Source organism: Styela clava, chromosome 8 (genome assembly GCF_964204865.1).
Source record: "Styela clava chromosome 8, kaStyClav1.hap1.2, whole genome shotgun sequence".
NCBI lineage: Eukaryota > Metazoa > Chordata > Ascidiacea > Stolidobranchia > Styelidae > Styela > Styela clava.
This window is the reverse complement of record NC_135257.1, coordinates 10,035,847-10,049,685: the sequence shown is the minus strand read 5'-3', so window position 1 is coordinate 10,049,685 and position 13,839 is coordinate 10,035,847. Positions and strand designations below refer to the sequence as shown.

Below are 13,839 nucleotides of genomic sequence, written 5' to 3'. Positions count from 1 at the left end.
TTCATCTTCAACATTTTTCATATTCGAGTTCAATGTCAGCAATGCAAATGAAATTAAAAGCAATAAAAAATTTTCAATATTAGAAAAACGTGTGTATGTGATGCGTATACAATCGAGTGCATGATGAGTTTTGGATCATTGAACAAATAAATATTTACTAGAATTCGACGATGCATAGATTTTGAAAAGTAACTATGAATTCTATGATGTAGATAATAGTGTGTAGTAGGCATGATCGCATATACGAAATGTCCATAAGTTACTGCAGTAAAAAATAGAAGGAAAAAAAATAATTTCATGAAATGAATTGGCAATGTAACGAAGTAAAGGCGGGACATAATTTTTTGAGCCAATATATATTGAGACTGTAATTTGGTACAGAATATATAAAACTATAATTGTAGTATATCAAAATTCGAAGCATTAAACCAAAAGTGTTGTACTTAAACACGCAATACTGAAAAACATTAGAACTATAATTCGGAACTTCAATATACTTGGTAATGGTAGATTCAAACGTTTATGCTGGCACTGAGTAGTGGAGAACTTTCACTATCTGGTTGTGATAACAAACTTGGTTTGGGTTGAGAATGAGATGGTTCAATTGGTACAACAAGTTTTTTATAAGACATAATAACCATGCCTGTAACCAGTAATACCATTAAAAGATCAACACCGGCCATAATTGGCAAACGACTTTCAGTTGCCATTACTGATGCCCATATTGGACCAAGAATTTGACCACAACCCATTGCAGCTAGTCTTATTCCTTGGTTAAAAGCCTGAGTTTCAATGCTTGTGACTTTAGAAAATAAAGACGCTTGGGGCACCCATAAGAAAGGAAGGCTGATAGTTAAAAGTATGGTATCAATTATAAACATTGGTAGTAGCCAAGCAGGATTTTCAACATTGTTTTGTAAAAATAAAGAAAGTATGTAACCTAGAAGAACAGAGTATGTAATGATAGTACCGAAACAACCAGCGATTAAAAGTGAGCGATCCGAGAATCGTTTACTCAAGAAGCTTAAAGACACATAACTAACAATCACAACAAATCCAGCGCCACAGAACATATAGCTGTTGAATAAGCCACCCCAATCAAAAAGTAATAAAGTCATAGGAGTTACAGCAGCTTCTATACCAGTCTGTGAAAACATGATCATAAACGTAGCAGAAAGACAAACAATAACTTCTTCGCGAATAAACTCATTGAAAAATGTCTTAGCTTGTGCAGTTGAAATTGAAATGGATCTCAACCTATGTCTGAGTCCATTTTCACCTTGAACACTATGATCAGTAACCTGATCTTTAGGTGCTGCATTTGTTTGAACCAATGCATCAGGATTTGCTTCAATATCCTTGAAGAGAATAAACATCAGAACTGTATGTATAAACCAAATTCCAACCATGAAAAGTCCAGGCGAAGTGAATTGGTTGAGCATAAACGGACCAAGTGTAAAGTTCAAACTATTCAAAAACACATTAAATCCAGGTCCAATCAACAAACCAATTTGACGCATTGCCATTAGCAAAGAAAACGCTCCAGTTCTCTCTTCTGGTGTTGTCGCCCTGGACAGCATACCTAAGATTGATGATGATGCCCCAGATCCAATGCCGGCTACAAGTCTTGATATCCATAGTAAATGATAACTTCCTCCAACAAAATATAAAAAATTCCCACCAATTTCAAAAAAGTTACTTATGATAACACACCATTTTGTTGATCCGGTTTTGTCTGTGATGCGACCGAATATGGGAGCGGCAATAATACCAGTGAAGCTGAAAGAAGCCATTATGATTCCAATAAATCCATCAGGTGCATGCAAGGATATGAGATAGCCATTTAAAGTGGGCAATATAACGGCATATTCCACTCCACTGAAGAAAAAGTACAGAGCAGTACACAAATTTCTACCAAAGTTTTGTTTTGTACAAATCATTCTTATAACCTTTATATTTAGATTCTCATCTGTAAAAACAAACACAATATTGAACATGAAAATAAAATAGATAAAGAATAGCGATATAACAGGTGAGTGGTGGGCATGCTTAAAACTCATTTACTTGGCCAATAATGTGAAAAATAGATATGCACACTGCCTCAGACGAGGTTATAATGTCAGCAGTAGCGCGTACAACCATATGCTGCCATGATAGAAAATATACTTTCCCTGTTATTACCAATGAGATTCTCTGCTATATATCATCAAAAATATTCAACTAAACCACCAGTCTTTGTTTTTCAATGCTCAATACAGTCTTATCGAAAAATAGTTCCAGTATACTGAAAAAAAAACTTTTAAATCGGCTATTCAGCGTTTAAATTTACAAGGCAGACAAAAAATATTGAACAATGTTTAACCATCTAAAACCTCAACTGATATTTTCAATGCAACAAAGGTTGCTACTGTACCGCATTTATTGTTAATGTATGATGGATATGAGTATGAAGCTGACAATTTCCCTTTTTTTATCAAATAATGAAAAGTGTGATGGGTCATGGTCATGACACCACCTTGTCTTATTAATGATTCATTCTATGGTAATACCAAATAGGACTTTTTCCAAGGGAGCAGGAATATTGCAACAAATGTATAAAATCCTTATTTTTGCATTGCAATTATACTTTGCTACACCATGTGCACTTAAAATATTTTAGGGACAAGCAGAATATTTTATAATAAATTCCTAAAATCACTTTGCCTGTTGAAGTAAATCGAATCACTCTGATAAATTCCAAACTTAAATGTAAAGTATACAGAAATAGGCTGAAAACTGGCCCAGATAACAATCCAACTTGAGGTAGCGCCATAAAGCTTGGGTAATTTTTTTTTACGTTGGTCTTGACAAAATCTCTAGAATAGAATTGTGTCTGATCCTATACCAGCCACATATAAACTGTATAGTCTCCAACAAAATACAGGTAAATACCAATCATATCGGAGATATTGCAATCTAAAGGATACCATATTGCTGAGCAAGTTTTATCAGTGATATAGCTAAATATCGAGAAAGCGATAATGCCAGTAGAACTGAATGAAGCCATTACAACACCAATAAATCCAGGTGAAGAATTAATTGATATAGGATATCCATTGAGAGTTGGAATGATAACTGTAGATTCCACCATGCAGAAATAACCCAGTGCATACACCAATATCATGAGGTGAAATAGTTTTCCACCGAGACTATTTATTACTGAAAGATTTAAAACATTTGTTATATTACTAGTATTGGAAAAAAGTGTGCAATATATTAGTTTATCAGCTAACATTGCCAGCATTTATTTAACCCAGATAAATTACAATATTTTGAACTATACCAAATAAGTATAAATGCATATCTCAGCATATTTTACTTGCTGCATCAGGAAGTCCCATCCCATGCTCTGCATACAGCAAAGTAGGCAATTGATCTAAACAAGCATATCATGGAAAATTTCTGTGACAAAAGGAATGTAGGGAAGGAATTGAAATGAAAGAGAGTTTCATGGTGCTCAATGATTTGAGAATTTGATGAAAATTGAAATTCACATGATTGCATAATAATGATGAATGTGGAATACAAACAACTACAAAAATGTGTAATTTGGCAACACGTCGTTTGAGGCATAAATCATTTGAATTTCTAAGGTAATTGTAAATATGAACGAACGTCACACAATCATAGAAATGCAACCATTCATTTTTCACGAATATTAGAGAATTAAATAAGTTTCAAATAAATTCCTAAGATGCTTATAAATAATAACCTAATATGATGATCAAAACAAGCTAAAAATTTCTGAAATTCTACATAAAAGGTCAATCAATGGGAAATAAAGATTAGTTCTATAGTAGCCTTTAAACTAAAATTCCAACCAGTGAAATATCAGTCTAATAAATGTTCAACTTGTCATTATTTTATGCAATGTTCATATAGTGACCAGTGCAATATGTCCACAAATTTATGGTGCTTAAATAGAATAAAATGAATAGTTAAAATGATATTGAACAAAATTATTAAAGAAATGTGTGAACTTTGGTAAAGAGATTAGTTGTCATTCATCAACCAAATGGGATTTATTGAACTAATATCAGACACATGCAATAACAGCTATTTCATAAATGATAAACATACTTGGGAAACAAAATAGGCATCTTGTTTTAATAAGCAATGTGCGATTAAAATTATAAAGATGTAAAGTAGTTGTGTATCTATTAATAGTAGTAGAAATAGTTCATTACAAATTTGCATTTACAAGCTGAAAATATCATTTTGTTAAAATTAATATGAATGCAGTGGTAGGACTTTGATCAAAATCTTGTTGGCCCAAATATTACAAAATTATATCAATAATACAATAATATAATGCAACATAGTATGTGCAAGTGTGACTAGTGGTTCCAAACCTTTCATGACTACTAAGCGCATGTGATAATTATAGGTAAGAGAAGTGCAGTTATTAAATGCTTGTTGGTAAAAATAAAGAAGTTGAGGCTATTAAGTAATGCACTGTATATACTCCTCATCATTTTTTCAACTCAACAAAAAGCAATTTCAGATTTATTAGACTTGTAACAAATACATAAATTGCTTCACAAAAAATTTTTAATAATAGGTACCGGTGGTTACATAAAATAAAATTTTTAACTGTTATTATTTCGAATAGTATTTATTAAATTTGGAGATTTATAAACAACAAAGACATACCGGTACTCGACTTATTGCTCATATTCCTAACCACTGATTGCCCTAATTTTCAAAATTTAGAAAATATATGAAATTTTTATAATTAGCATATAAATAACAGTACCAAGGTTATATTAGCACTCCCTCCTGGTTGGGATTAGAACTAAACATCCCAAATGAAGACTGTCATGATATAGATAGAAATGACTGAATAAGAGCAAATTTCTGTGTACCTTAACAGGACAAACAAACAAAATGATTTACTAATCCATAGGGTTTCGTTGGAATCAGATCCTGAAACACTAAACAGAACTAACTAATTAGAATACTTCCTTTAACAATCTACGAATGATATTACAAAAATTAAAATATAACCCACAATATCAAAGAAAAACAAACTAATAGAAGTTGCGGTATGAACTGCAGGATAAAAATACTGAAACAGTTAAGAAACTTGAAGCTATATAAAAATTAAGTGAAAACTAGAACTTATTAAAGGACCAAAAACAAATTTATTACCAGTGGAAGTTTAATGCGATTGAAGAAAGAGTGTTCCTAGCAAACAAAAAACAAACAGTGGAATTTATCAATGCTTTTTAACAGATATTTCAGACTCAAATTTCATGTAATTGATGGACTGCTATCAAATAAATGTTAATAACAAAATAAAATAAAAGTATTATTCCGTTACAACGAGGTCAACAGTAAATCAACTGAAAAATCAATCAATCAGAATCAGTTTCACGCACCAACGAAACTGATTCCGAATCTGAGCCAGTGATCAGAGGAGGAGATATAAGACGTTTATATGATAGCAACACCATGGCAGTAAGAATACACAGTATTCCAAGATCTACTGCAGCCATGATTGGCAATCTACTTGTGGTAACGAGTGATGATGCCCACAAAGGACCTATGATCTGACCAAAACGTACAGATACAATTCTCACTCCCTGATTAAAGGATTGCATATCTGGGTTGGTAATCTTAGAAAAAAGGGATACTTGTGAAACAAATAAGAATGAAATGCTTACAATCAGAAGTGCACAATCAAATAAAAACACCGGAAACAGCCAAGTTGGTGTTTCTATCTCATCCAATTCATACATGATGAAGACATAAGCAAAAAAGATAGCATAAGTGACAACTAGACCAAAACAACCTGAAAGTAGCAATGCACGGTCCATGAAACACTTGCTTAAGAAATGAACACATGCAAAACTAACAATAACAACAGCCCCGGCCAAACACAAAGCTAAACTGTTTGCTACTCCATTCCAATTGAAGTATATTCTAGTCATGGGTGTTATAGCCGTTTCCAAACCAGTCTGGACATACATTGCTAGAAAAGCAGTGGTTAAACAAACTATAACTTCTTCTCTGAGAAATTCTCTGATAAACACCTTCCATCCACTTTCAATAATTGAAACTCTCCCTTCAATATTTTCAGTAGTTTCTGCATCTTGGAAAGAGCCGTAATTACGATTTTCGTTGACAGTTACAGAATGATTATTTACAATTGAAGTCTTATTTTGATCAATATTTTTAAACAAAATAGCAAATAAAATGGTGTGTAGAGCCCATAAAATCGCCATGAATAGTCCAGGTGATGTATTTTCATCTACAACAAAAGGTCCTAACTTGAAATTCAGCTTATATAGAAATAAGTTAAAACCTGGACCAACTAAAAGTCCAATTTGGCGTAGACCCATCAAGATGGCAAACATAGATGTTCTCTCTTTTGCCGTAGTTGTGTGGGAAATTAGTCCAAACAGAGTAGATGCCGCTCCAGATCCTAATCCAGCAATGAGTCGTCCAGACCAAACCAAATACTGATTCTTCCCTATGAAATACATTAGGTTTCCGATAATTTCACCGATGTTTCCCACTATAACACAAGCTTTAGTGGACCCGGTTTTGTCTGCAACCCATCCATATAATGGTGCACTCACCAACCCTCCAAAACTGAAAGAGGCCAGAACAATGCCGAGAAATGTTTGCTCTGCGCCAAGGCTTATCAAATATCCATTTATCGTTGGTAGGATGACAGCATATTCCACACCACAAAAGAAAAAATACAGTCCCATGCAAATATTTCGAGCAAGAGGTTTTCCACAATTTGCCATTTTAATTTCTGCCAGAATTGAGCTAACCGATGTGGTCAATTTTCATTTCTTGATGAAGTTTTGGATTCAATGAGACTATTAACATACCTAATTATATTATTGTAATCCTACGAGCTATAAAAACACTGTTAAAACAGAATAAAACAAATTGAGCATTTAAAATCTATTCAGCAGTAGGCTACATGTTTTGATCAAGAAACAGCATAAGAACACTATAAAGGGCAAATAAAAGCAACCTCAAACTTAAGTTTGAGGGGGCGCATGGCATAACCTGAGAGAGTCGAAGGCTCAAATATTGTAAATTAAATGATGTGGATCTTGATTTTTTTTCCCATCAATCACTACTGAAGAGGGTCTTTCTATCATTATTGTGAGAAGTACAATTTAATTAATGTCAGCTTTCATATCTCGGATGATCGTGTTTCATGTCATAAAAGAATAGTCAGTTTAGTATTTTTCCCTAGAAAAATCAACACATGCAACTTGCAGCTATGCATTTGACATAAGTCGAAAATGTTTCAAGTATTTCAAACCACAATTACAAATCAAGTTCAAACGAAACCTTAAAATAACATAACAGCACCAGCATTTTTATGTTAGAGTGGTTTTTTTTTTGTAGCCACTGGGATGGTACAAGAAAGTTGACAAATATTGATAATGTTAATTCACGTCAATATTGATCCCAACACTGTAAATAATCATATAAGATTAAAATATGTATGAAAATTTCAATCCCACTTGAAATGTTGTTAATTAATTATTGTCGGATAACTCTGACAGTTCTTATGCAGAACCTATATACACCAGCATAAAGCAAATTTGTGTTTAAACAAATGTAAGTATTTTTGTACAGTTATGCCCAACAAGTTCGTTTTGCAATATGAGCAAGAGCAGTATATTGTATCAGAAGCAACCAACTAATTGTATATATCTATACCCATCACAGACTAGTGATCTGGTGACAGGGCCATGATAGTATTGAGCCATCTCATCATATTTATCTCGCCTGGTATAAATATGGAAATTTTACTTTTCAATAGGTAGATAGATATTACAAATAGATATTACGCAACATTTTATTTATAATTGATACATGACTTCTCAAAATAACATATCTAAAACAGAATGGTCAGATGACTGTTCAATATGAAAACGCAGAGTATACTTTAATAAAAAGTATATTAATGGTAATGGCTATAATGCTGTTCAAAAATATAATGGGTGACCATGAATACATACTTTACATAGATATATTCATTGTTCTTCATTATAAAAAGTGAAGAATAAAACTAATTTCATACTATACCATCAAGCAAAGTTTATAAATTAACCATTGAATAATTTATATAGTTAAAGGTTCAACCCCCTTTCCTACCACCTTACCCAGGTTGAATGAATTAGGTGAACAATTCTTTCCATGAATAGTAGCTCCATACACATCAGTGGCGGTTTGTCTAGAGCAGGGCTGCACAACTCAAATGAGGATACGTGCCAAATTTTTCAAAATAATCTTGTCGCGTACCACGCACAATTGTGGTATTGTAAATTAACTCCTGCAAAACAAACAAATTTCAATAATAATACATAATAACGGATATCTATTTATTGAAACAATTTAATGTCCTGAAAAACTGCTGATTTTGATATAAACGTGATATTTTAATGTGTATCATAAATATTTTTTTTTCACAAAACTGTTCGCGTGCCACGTTTGAGCGTATGGCGTGCCAAATTTGGCACGCGTACCGCGTGTTGTGCACCCCTGGTCTAGAGCACCGGTTCTCAACGAGTGGGTCATGGCACACTACTAGGCCACAGAAACATTTCCAGGTGGGCCAAAACCTACTGTAAATTGCACAAGAGTTATTGATAAATTTATTTACATTTGTGTCACTATAAATAAATTTTGATTGCAGTAGCAATAAAAGATGCTTCTGTTGTTTGCTGTGGAGTGGTAATTTTCATTCTAATCATCAATAAAGTGAAAGTGTCTTTATTGTGGGAAGATTTTTTTTTTTTGTAGTTTTATCCTGGCATTGAAAAGTTAATGGGCCATGAAATCTTTGTTCAACAAAAATGGGCTACGACAGAAAAAAGGTTGAGAACCACTGGTTTGGAGGTTTATTCAAAGTGAAAACACCTCTTCAATAATTTGAAATTCGTAATTGACGTTGAAATATCTCAATATCAACTGTGTGTGACTAAAAATCATAAATACCAAGCGATAAACATGGAATATTATATCCTTGATAAAAATAAGTAAAACCTGCCAGACAAAAATTAGTACAACTGAAAGGAGTAAACAGTTTGTCAAGTGTGAGGTTCCTCAGTCTCAAGAAGTTTGGATTGAGGTTGCCCTGTTCCACATGTATTGTATGATTTACATTTAGAACATTTCAATCCCAGAACATGAAATCGGACATTAGACACTCCCTGACAGTCCTTACAAAGAATCCATATCAATGTGTTAGCATATTCGTCTGGCATAGGTGTCACAGCAATCTCTTCATCAAGATTTTCCCAAACTTTTGACATTTCCAAAGTCGATTTGCCACATGACGGACATCGATATTCATTGTGTTGAAGCATTACAGAATAGCATTTTCTGGAAGATAAAGGCTTAATTACTTGAAGGGTGTTGTCATGAAGCTATTTCAATATTCATATTAAACAAATAAGGGAATTGAAAGATTGACTTGAACAAATCACCGAATTCTTATGATTGCGAAGTCACTCAATCATAAAATGTTAAAATTTCAAATTCATTAACTTGATGATAAATGATGATATAAAGAAGTGTTGTGCAGATGCAGATGGCCAACAAGTACACATAAAAAACTTTCTATCAAAAAAACTATGAGAACATTCTTTAGCATATGTTAACCAGAACCAAGACAAATAACAATCTTTGGAGTAGAGATAATTTAAAACAAAACTAGTTAAAATCATTGTTACAACTCTTTGAAGAACGACTAGTGACCACCTATATATTTTCCCCTATAAATTAGGGATCCACAAGCTTAAACCACAATCAAACCACAACTAAATTTCACAACTATTCCTTTGATTAACCAAGTTTAGAATCAGAATTCTTTTGATATACCACTATGACTATTTAGTCAAATTTTCTTGTCTGAAAAGTCTTACACACAGCCAAAAGAAAAGTTACACAATATGCAGCAAGACTATCGAGTGATTTCAAGTTTAAATAGCCTTGTAAAAAAGTGACAAAACCTTCGTGAAAAAATTTAAATTCATTCATATCACACAATTGCACCAGTGTGGCATGGTATCATGTTGGTAGATGGGAAAACATTAATGAAAAAACTCACTGGTGAATAAGATGGCCACACGAGGGAACCTTTAATGACTCCGTGGATGTGTGCATATCTTCTAAACACACTGGACAATTGGATTTCGATGATTTTTCCACACATCTTAATAAAAAGTAACAAGCTTGCCACAAGCTCTCAACACAATGTGTATCAATAAAGAACAAAAATTTTAAATATCGTTTTCCATTAATATTTAACCCCTAAGCCAAGGGTAATAAAATATTGCATATTTTAAACCTTCTAAATCAATGCTCAAAGGCTGAATATAATAAATTGTAAATACCAAAAATCAACCTTATTAAATGCCATTGACAAATTATAAATTAAAATGGGAAACAGCAGAGTGTGAATTTGGCATTTTTATTTTGTACATGCATGAATCTGATTGAGAGAACAATTGTTGAGATTGAGGAATTGTTGAAATTGACATAAAAATACAAAACAACGAAAAGAGCATAAATTAATTTGAAAAATACATACTTATGAGAATCCTTGATATCAATACTTAAACATAGATCACATTTCGCGCAGTGAAAAAAATTTGCACGTCCCCCTACTCGACACAAACCACAATCATCACAATGATATTGCTTACGATCTCTGTCATCAAACATGTTACATATAGAACAGTGATATTTTCCAAAATTTGTACTGCAAACTTTGCATCTGAAATATTTTTTAAATTTTTAAACATAATTAGGTCACAAAGCTTGGTTTATAATTTTAATGCCTTTTTAAGAGCTCTTAGCTCAAGGTTCTATTAGATTAAGGAAAATATCAATAAAAAAAGTTTTTTTGAAACTATGTTAGAAAAATGGCCAGTACAAAGAATATATATACAAATTTAAAAAAAAAGCGATCAACTATTTTAACGAGAAGCCAAGAAGCTTGTTATCAAGGTTTTATCATTAAATTTGAAACTGACTCTGGAGAAACTTCTTGAACAGTGCTACAATTGTTGCATTTGATATGCTTCACAAGGTAGCGATTCAGTTTGTGATTACACTTCTCATCATGGCATAGGCGGCAAGGATAAAATTTCCAGCATGTAGAGCACTCTAACAGACATCTTCTTATGTAGTGTGTGCAAATTTCACTCTCTGTCTCTGTGTGAGAATTATTACCTATATCTGACATTTTGAGTTTGTAATTATATTTAACTTATCTGCAACACACATAAATATAAACAATACTGATTAACTGTTCACATTGTAACAAGAACAATAGCAATAGGGACTGGGATATTAATGAATACCAGAATAAATCTTCATATTTAACAACTGACTTACTAATCCCAGAATCCCATACACGGCTTGGAATTGTTAAGTCGTCTTAGGATAGGATTTGCATATTTTGAATTATATTTATAATATTATTTATCGCGGGGGAGAGGAAAGTTGACAAGACAGCGCAATCATATGGCGAACCACAGCTATAACGACTTTCCTTTCATCCGAGGTAAATATGTAAATCTGTATGTAGGTCAGGGTTGTCCAGAACGAATCGAATATTCTAAATTATTCGAATATCAAGGTATTCGAATACCTTTTCGGCTCATTTCCGAATAATTACGAATAGTAGTCACTTTTCCCCGTAAACACGGTGTTTCGTTTTACCGGAATCTTCAAACGACTTTTTACGCTTTCTCACGTATTGTAATGACGATGAAATAGAGTCGGCATTTTGATTGTTTATATTCAGCGCGAATGTACGTCGCATAGTGTTGCGACACATTTGCACGTTTGCGTTGGTGGACATTGCCGACATTCGTCTTTTAATTCACAAAATCATTTCCATTAGTCGAAAAATCGACAATCACCGTATTTCCCGGCTAATAAGTCGCTTTTCTAGACCCAATTTTGGCTTGATTTTTGGGGGAGGGGCGCCTTATTGAGAAAGCATGTTTATTTCATTTCTATGTGGCCTGCTTATTTTTCGCATTAGTCTTCTCAAGCATAATTTGTGTTGAACCTTATATTTGGTTCTTATGGGTCTGCCAATCATGATATTTAATCGTAGGCCGGTTATCGTTACTTAAAAGAGAAAACACGGCCACCGCCACCGAGATAAAGTAAGTGATTTATGACCCTTTGGTTTTGCCGATTCAGCAGAAAACAACAGGGACATGAAACACAGCTGTGAAATAACCCGTGGACGTACCGTGTGGTACTTATCACATTCCAAAATTATTTCAACATTCGGGTTGATAGGTTGTCCAAAATGATTGCCGCTTTATAATTTAAATTTACCGCTTCGTTGTTGAGAATAGTTAATTCCGTGAGTATGGTTCTACCAAACAAACATGATCTGGTTCTGTTCTGACCCTATAAAATTATAGATTGTTCAAAATGATTTTGATTTTTAACTTAAAATTACCGCTTTATTGTTAAAAATAGTTAATTCTGTGAGTATGATTCTACTAAACAAACGTGATCTGGTTCTAAACATTATTATTAGCGCATATTAGCATAACTGAACAACAGGGAATAATTTTTCTACCCGTCTTCTTGGAGGCCTATATGGAAAACCCCCTTTTTTGAGTGCTAAAAATATACATTGTCCTATTTGCCATGTAGACTTATTAGCCGGGAAATACGGTATTTATAGCCGCAATTGTTACGATACCCAATAAATTGTCACAAGTTGGGAAACAAGTTGATTTATTAGAAAAATACTTTCACCCGCTTTCTGGAAAATAATTTTGATAATGATGGTCAAAAGTATCGATAATGAAATGAATGTATGTATGTATGTATGAATGAAATGAATGTATGAATGAAAGTATTAATACCAAATACCACGGGTATTTGTGGGCATGAAATGTGTGGTAAACTGCCCAATTATAATTAATTTCGGATTCGTATTTACAAAATATTAAAACTATTATAACTCAAAAATACAACGGCGATTTGTGGACTTGAATGTGTAATAAAGTACAAATTATTTTTCCGAATTGTGACAATTTTTTCGAGTACGAAAATAGAATCAAAAATTAATTATATTCGGGCACAATATCACGGCATTCTGTGGACATAAATTGTGAGGCAAACTCGCGATTGATATTAATTTTTGATTCCTATTTTGGTATTTACAAAAACAACGGTGATCTGTGGACATTGAATGTGTGGTAAACTACCCGATTATAAATAGTTTTTGAACCCTATTTTCGTATTTATAAAATAATAAAAGTATTATTACACAAACATACAACGGCGATCTGCGGACTTAAAATGTGTGGTAAAGTTCCCGAATATATTTACTTTTTGATTCGTATTTTTGTACTCACGAAAAAATTGTCTCAAGTCTGAAAAAGAACTCATACTTTATCCCGCTTTTTGACAAATAATTTGGATAATGGTTGGTATTTAAAAGTATGGGCGTTTTACTAGGATGATTTTGTGTTGCGCAAGCATTCAAATCCATCACCGATACCACTATTTAAAATGCCTTGTCGTATTATTTTAATTCTGTTAATTAACACAACTCATGTTATATAAAATATATATCGCAATAATCTGCAAACATGAAATGCCTGGTAATATAGCCAGGTTGTAGATAGAAGTTATTCCATTGTTTATTGTATGAAAATTCCTTCATACACTTAGATTCTATTACTGGATTTTATTTTCGAAGTATTCGAAATTTCATATTCGAAAATAATAATTTCGAATGTATTCGAAATAGTGAACTATTCGGTATTGGCCATC

At 33.0% G+C, this 13,839-nt stretch overlaps 3 protein-coding genes across 3 annotated transcripts; all 3 read right to left on the bottom strand.

Annotated features, from left to right (window-relative positions):
• Window positions 1–2,233, bottom strand: LOC120346756 (major facilitator superfamily domain-containing protein 8-like). Its single transcript, XM_039416574.2, has one exon. The coding sequence runs from the start codon at window positions 2,058–2,060 to the stop codon at window positions 513–515; it is 1,548 nt and encodes a 515-aa protein (XP_039272508.2). The 5' UTR covers window positions 2,061–2,233; the 3' UTR covers window positions 1–512.
• A 958-nt stretch (window positions 2,234–3,191) lies between these two features.
• LOC120345755 (uncharacterized) lies at window positions 3,192–6,801 on the bottom strand. Its single transcript, XM_078115410.1, has one exon. The coding sequence runs from the start codon at window positions 6,795–6,797 to the stop codon at window positions 5,397–5,399; it is 1,401 nt and encodes a 466-aa protein (XP_077971536.1). The 5' UTR covers window positions 6,798–6,801; the 3' UTR covers window positions 3,192–5,396.
• A 121-nt stretch (window positions 6,802–6,922) lies between these two features.
• On the bottom strand, window positions 6,923–11,317 carry LOC120346359 (RING finger and CHY zinc finger domain-containing protein 1-like). Its single transcript, XM_039416072.2, has 4 exons — window positions 11,058–11,317; window positions 10,613–10,798; window positions 10,130–10,234; window positions 6,923–9,402 (listed from the first exon to the last, which is right to left on the bottom strand). Exons 1-4 carry the CDS (start codon window positions 11,267–11,269, stop codon window positions 9,108–9,110), a joined length of 798 nt encoding a protein of 265 aa, XP_039272006.2. The 5' UTR covers window positions 11,270–11,317; the 3' UTR covers window positions 6,923–9,107.
• Between the last annotated feature and the right edge of the window lie 2,522 nt (window positions 11,318–13,839).

Excerpts from the sequence above, each read along its gene's own strand:
- LOC120346756 (XM_039416574.2), bottom strand. The coding sequence starts at position 2,060 with ATGAGTTTTAAGCATGCCCACCACTCACCTGTTATATCGCTATTCTTT.
- LOC120345755 (XM_078115410.1), bottom strand. The coding sequence starts at position 6,797 with ATGGCAAATTGTGGAAAACCTCTTGCTCGAAATATTTGCATGGGACTG.
- LOC120346359 (XM_039416072.2), bottom strand. The coding sequence starts at position 11,269 with ATGTCAGATATAGGTAATAATTCTCACACAGAGACAGAGAGTGAAATT. Across the intron at positions 10,235-10,612 it reads GATATCAAGGATTCTCATAA|ATGTGTGGAAAAATCATCGA; the intron begins GTATGTATTTTT and ends CTTTTTATTAAG. Across the intron at positions 9,403-10,129 it reads TGTGGCCATCTTATTCACCA|AAAATGCTATTCTGTAATGC; the intron begins GTGAGTTTTTTC and ends TTTATCTTCCAG.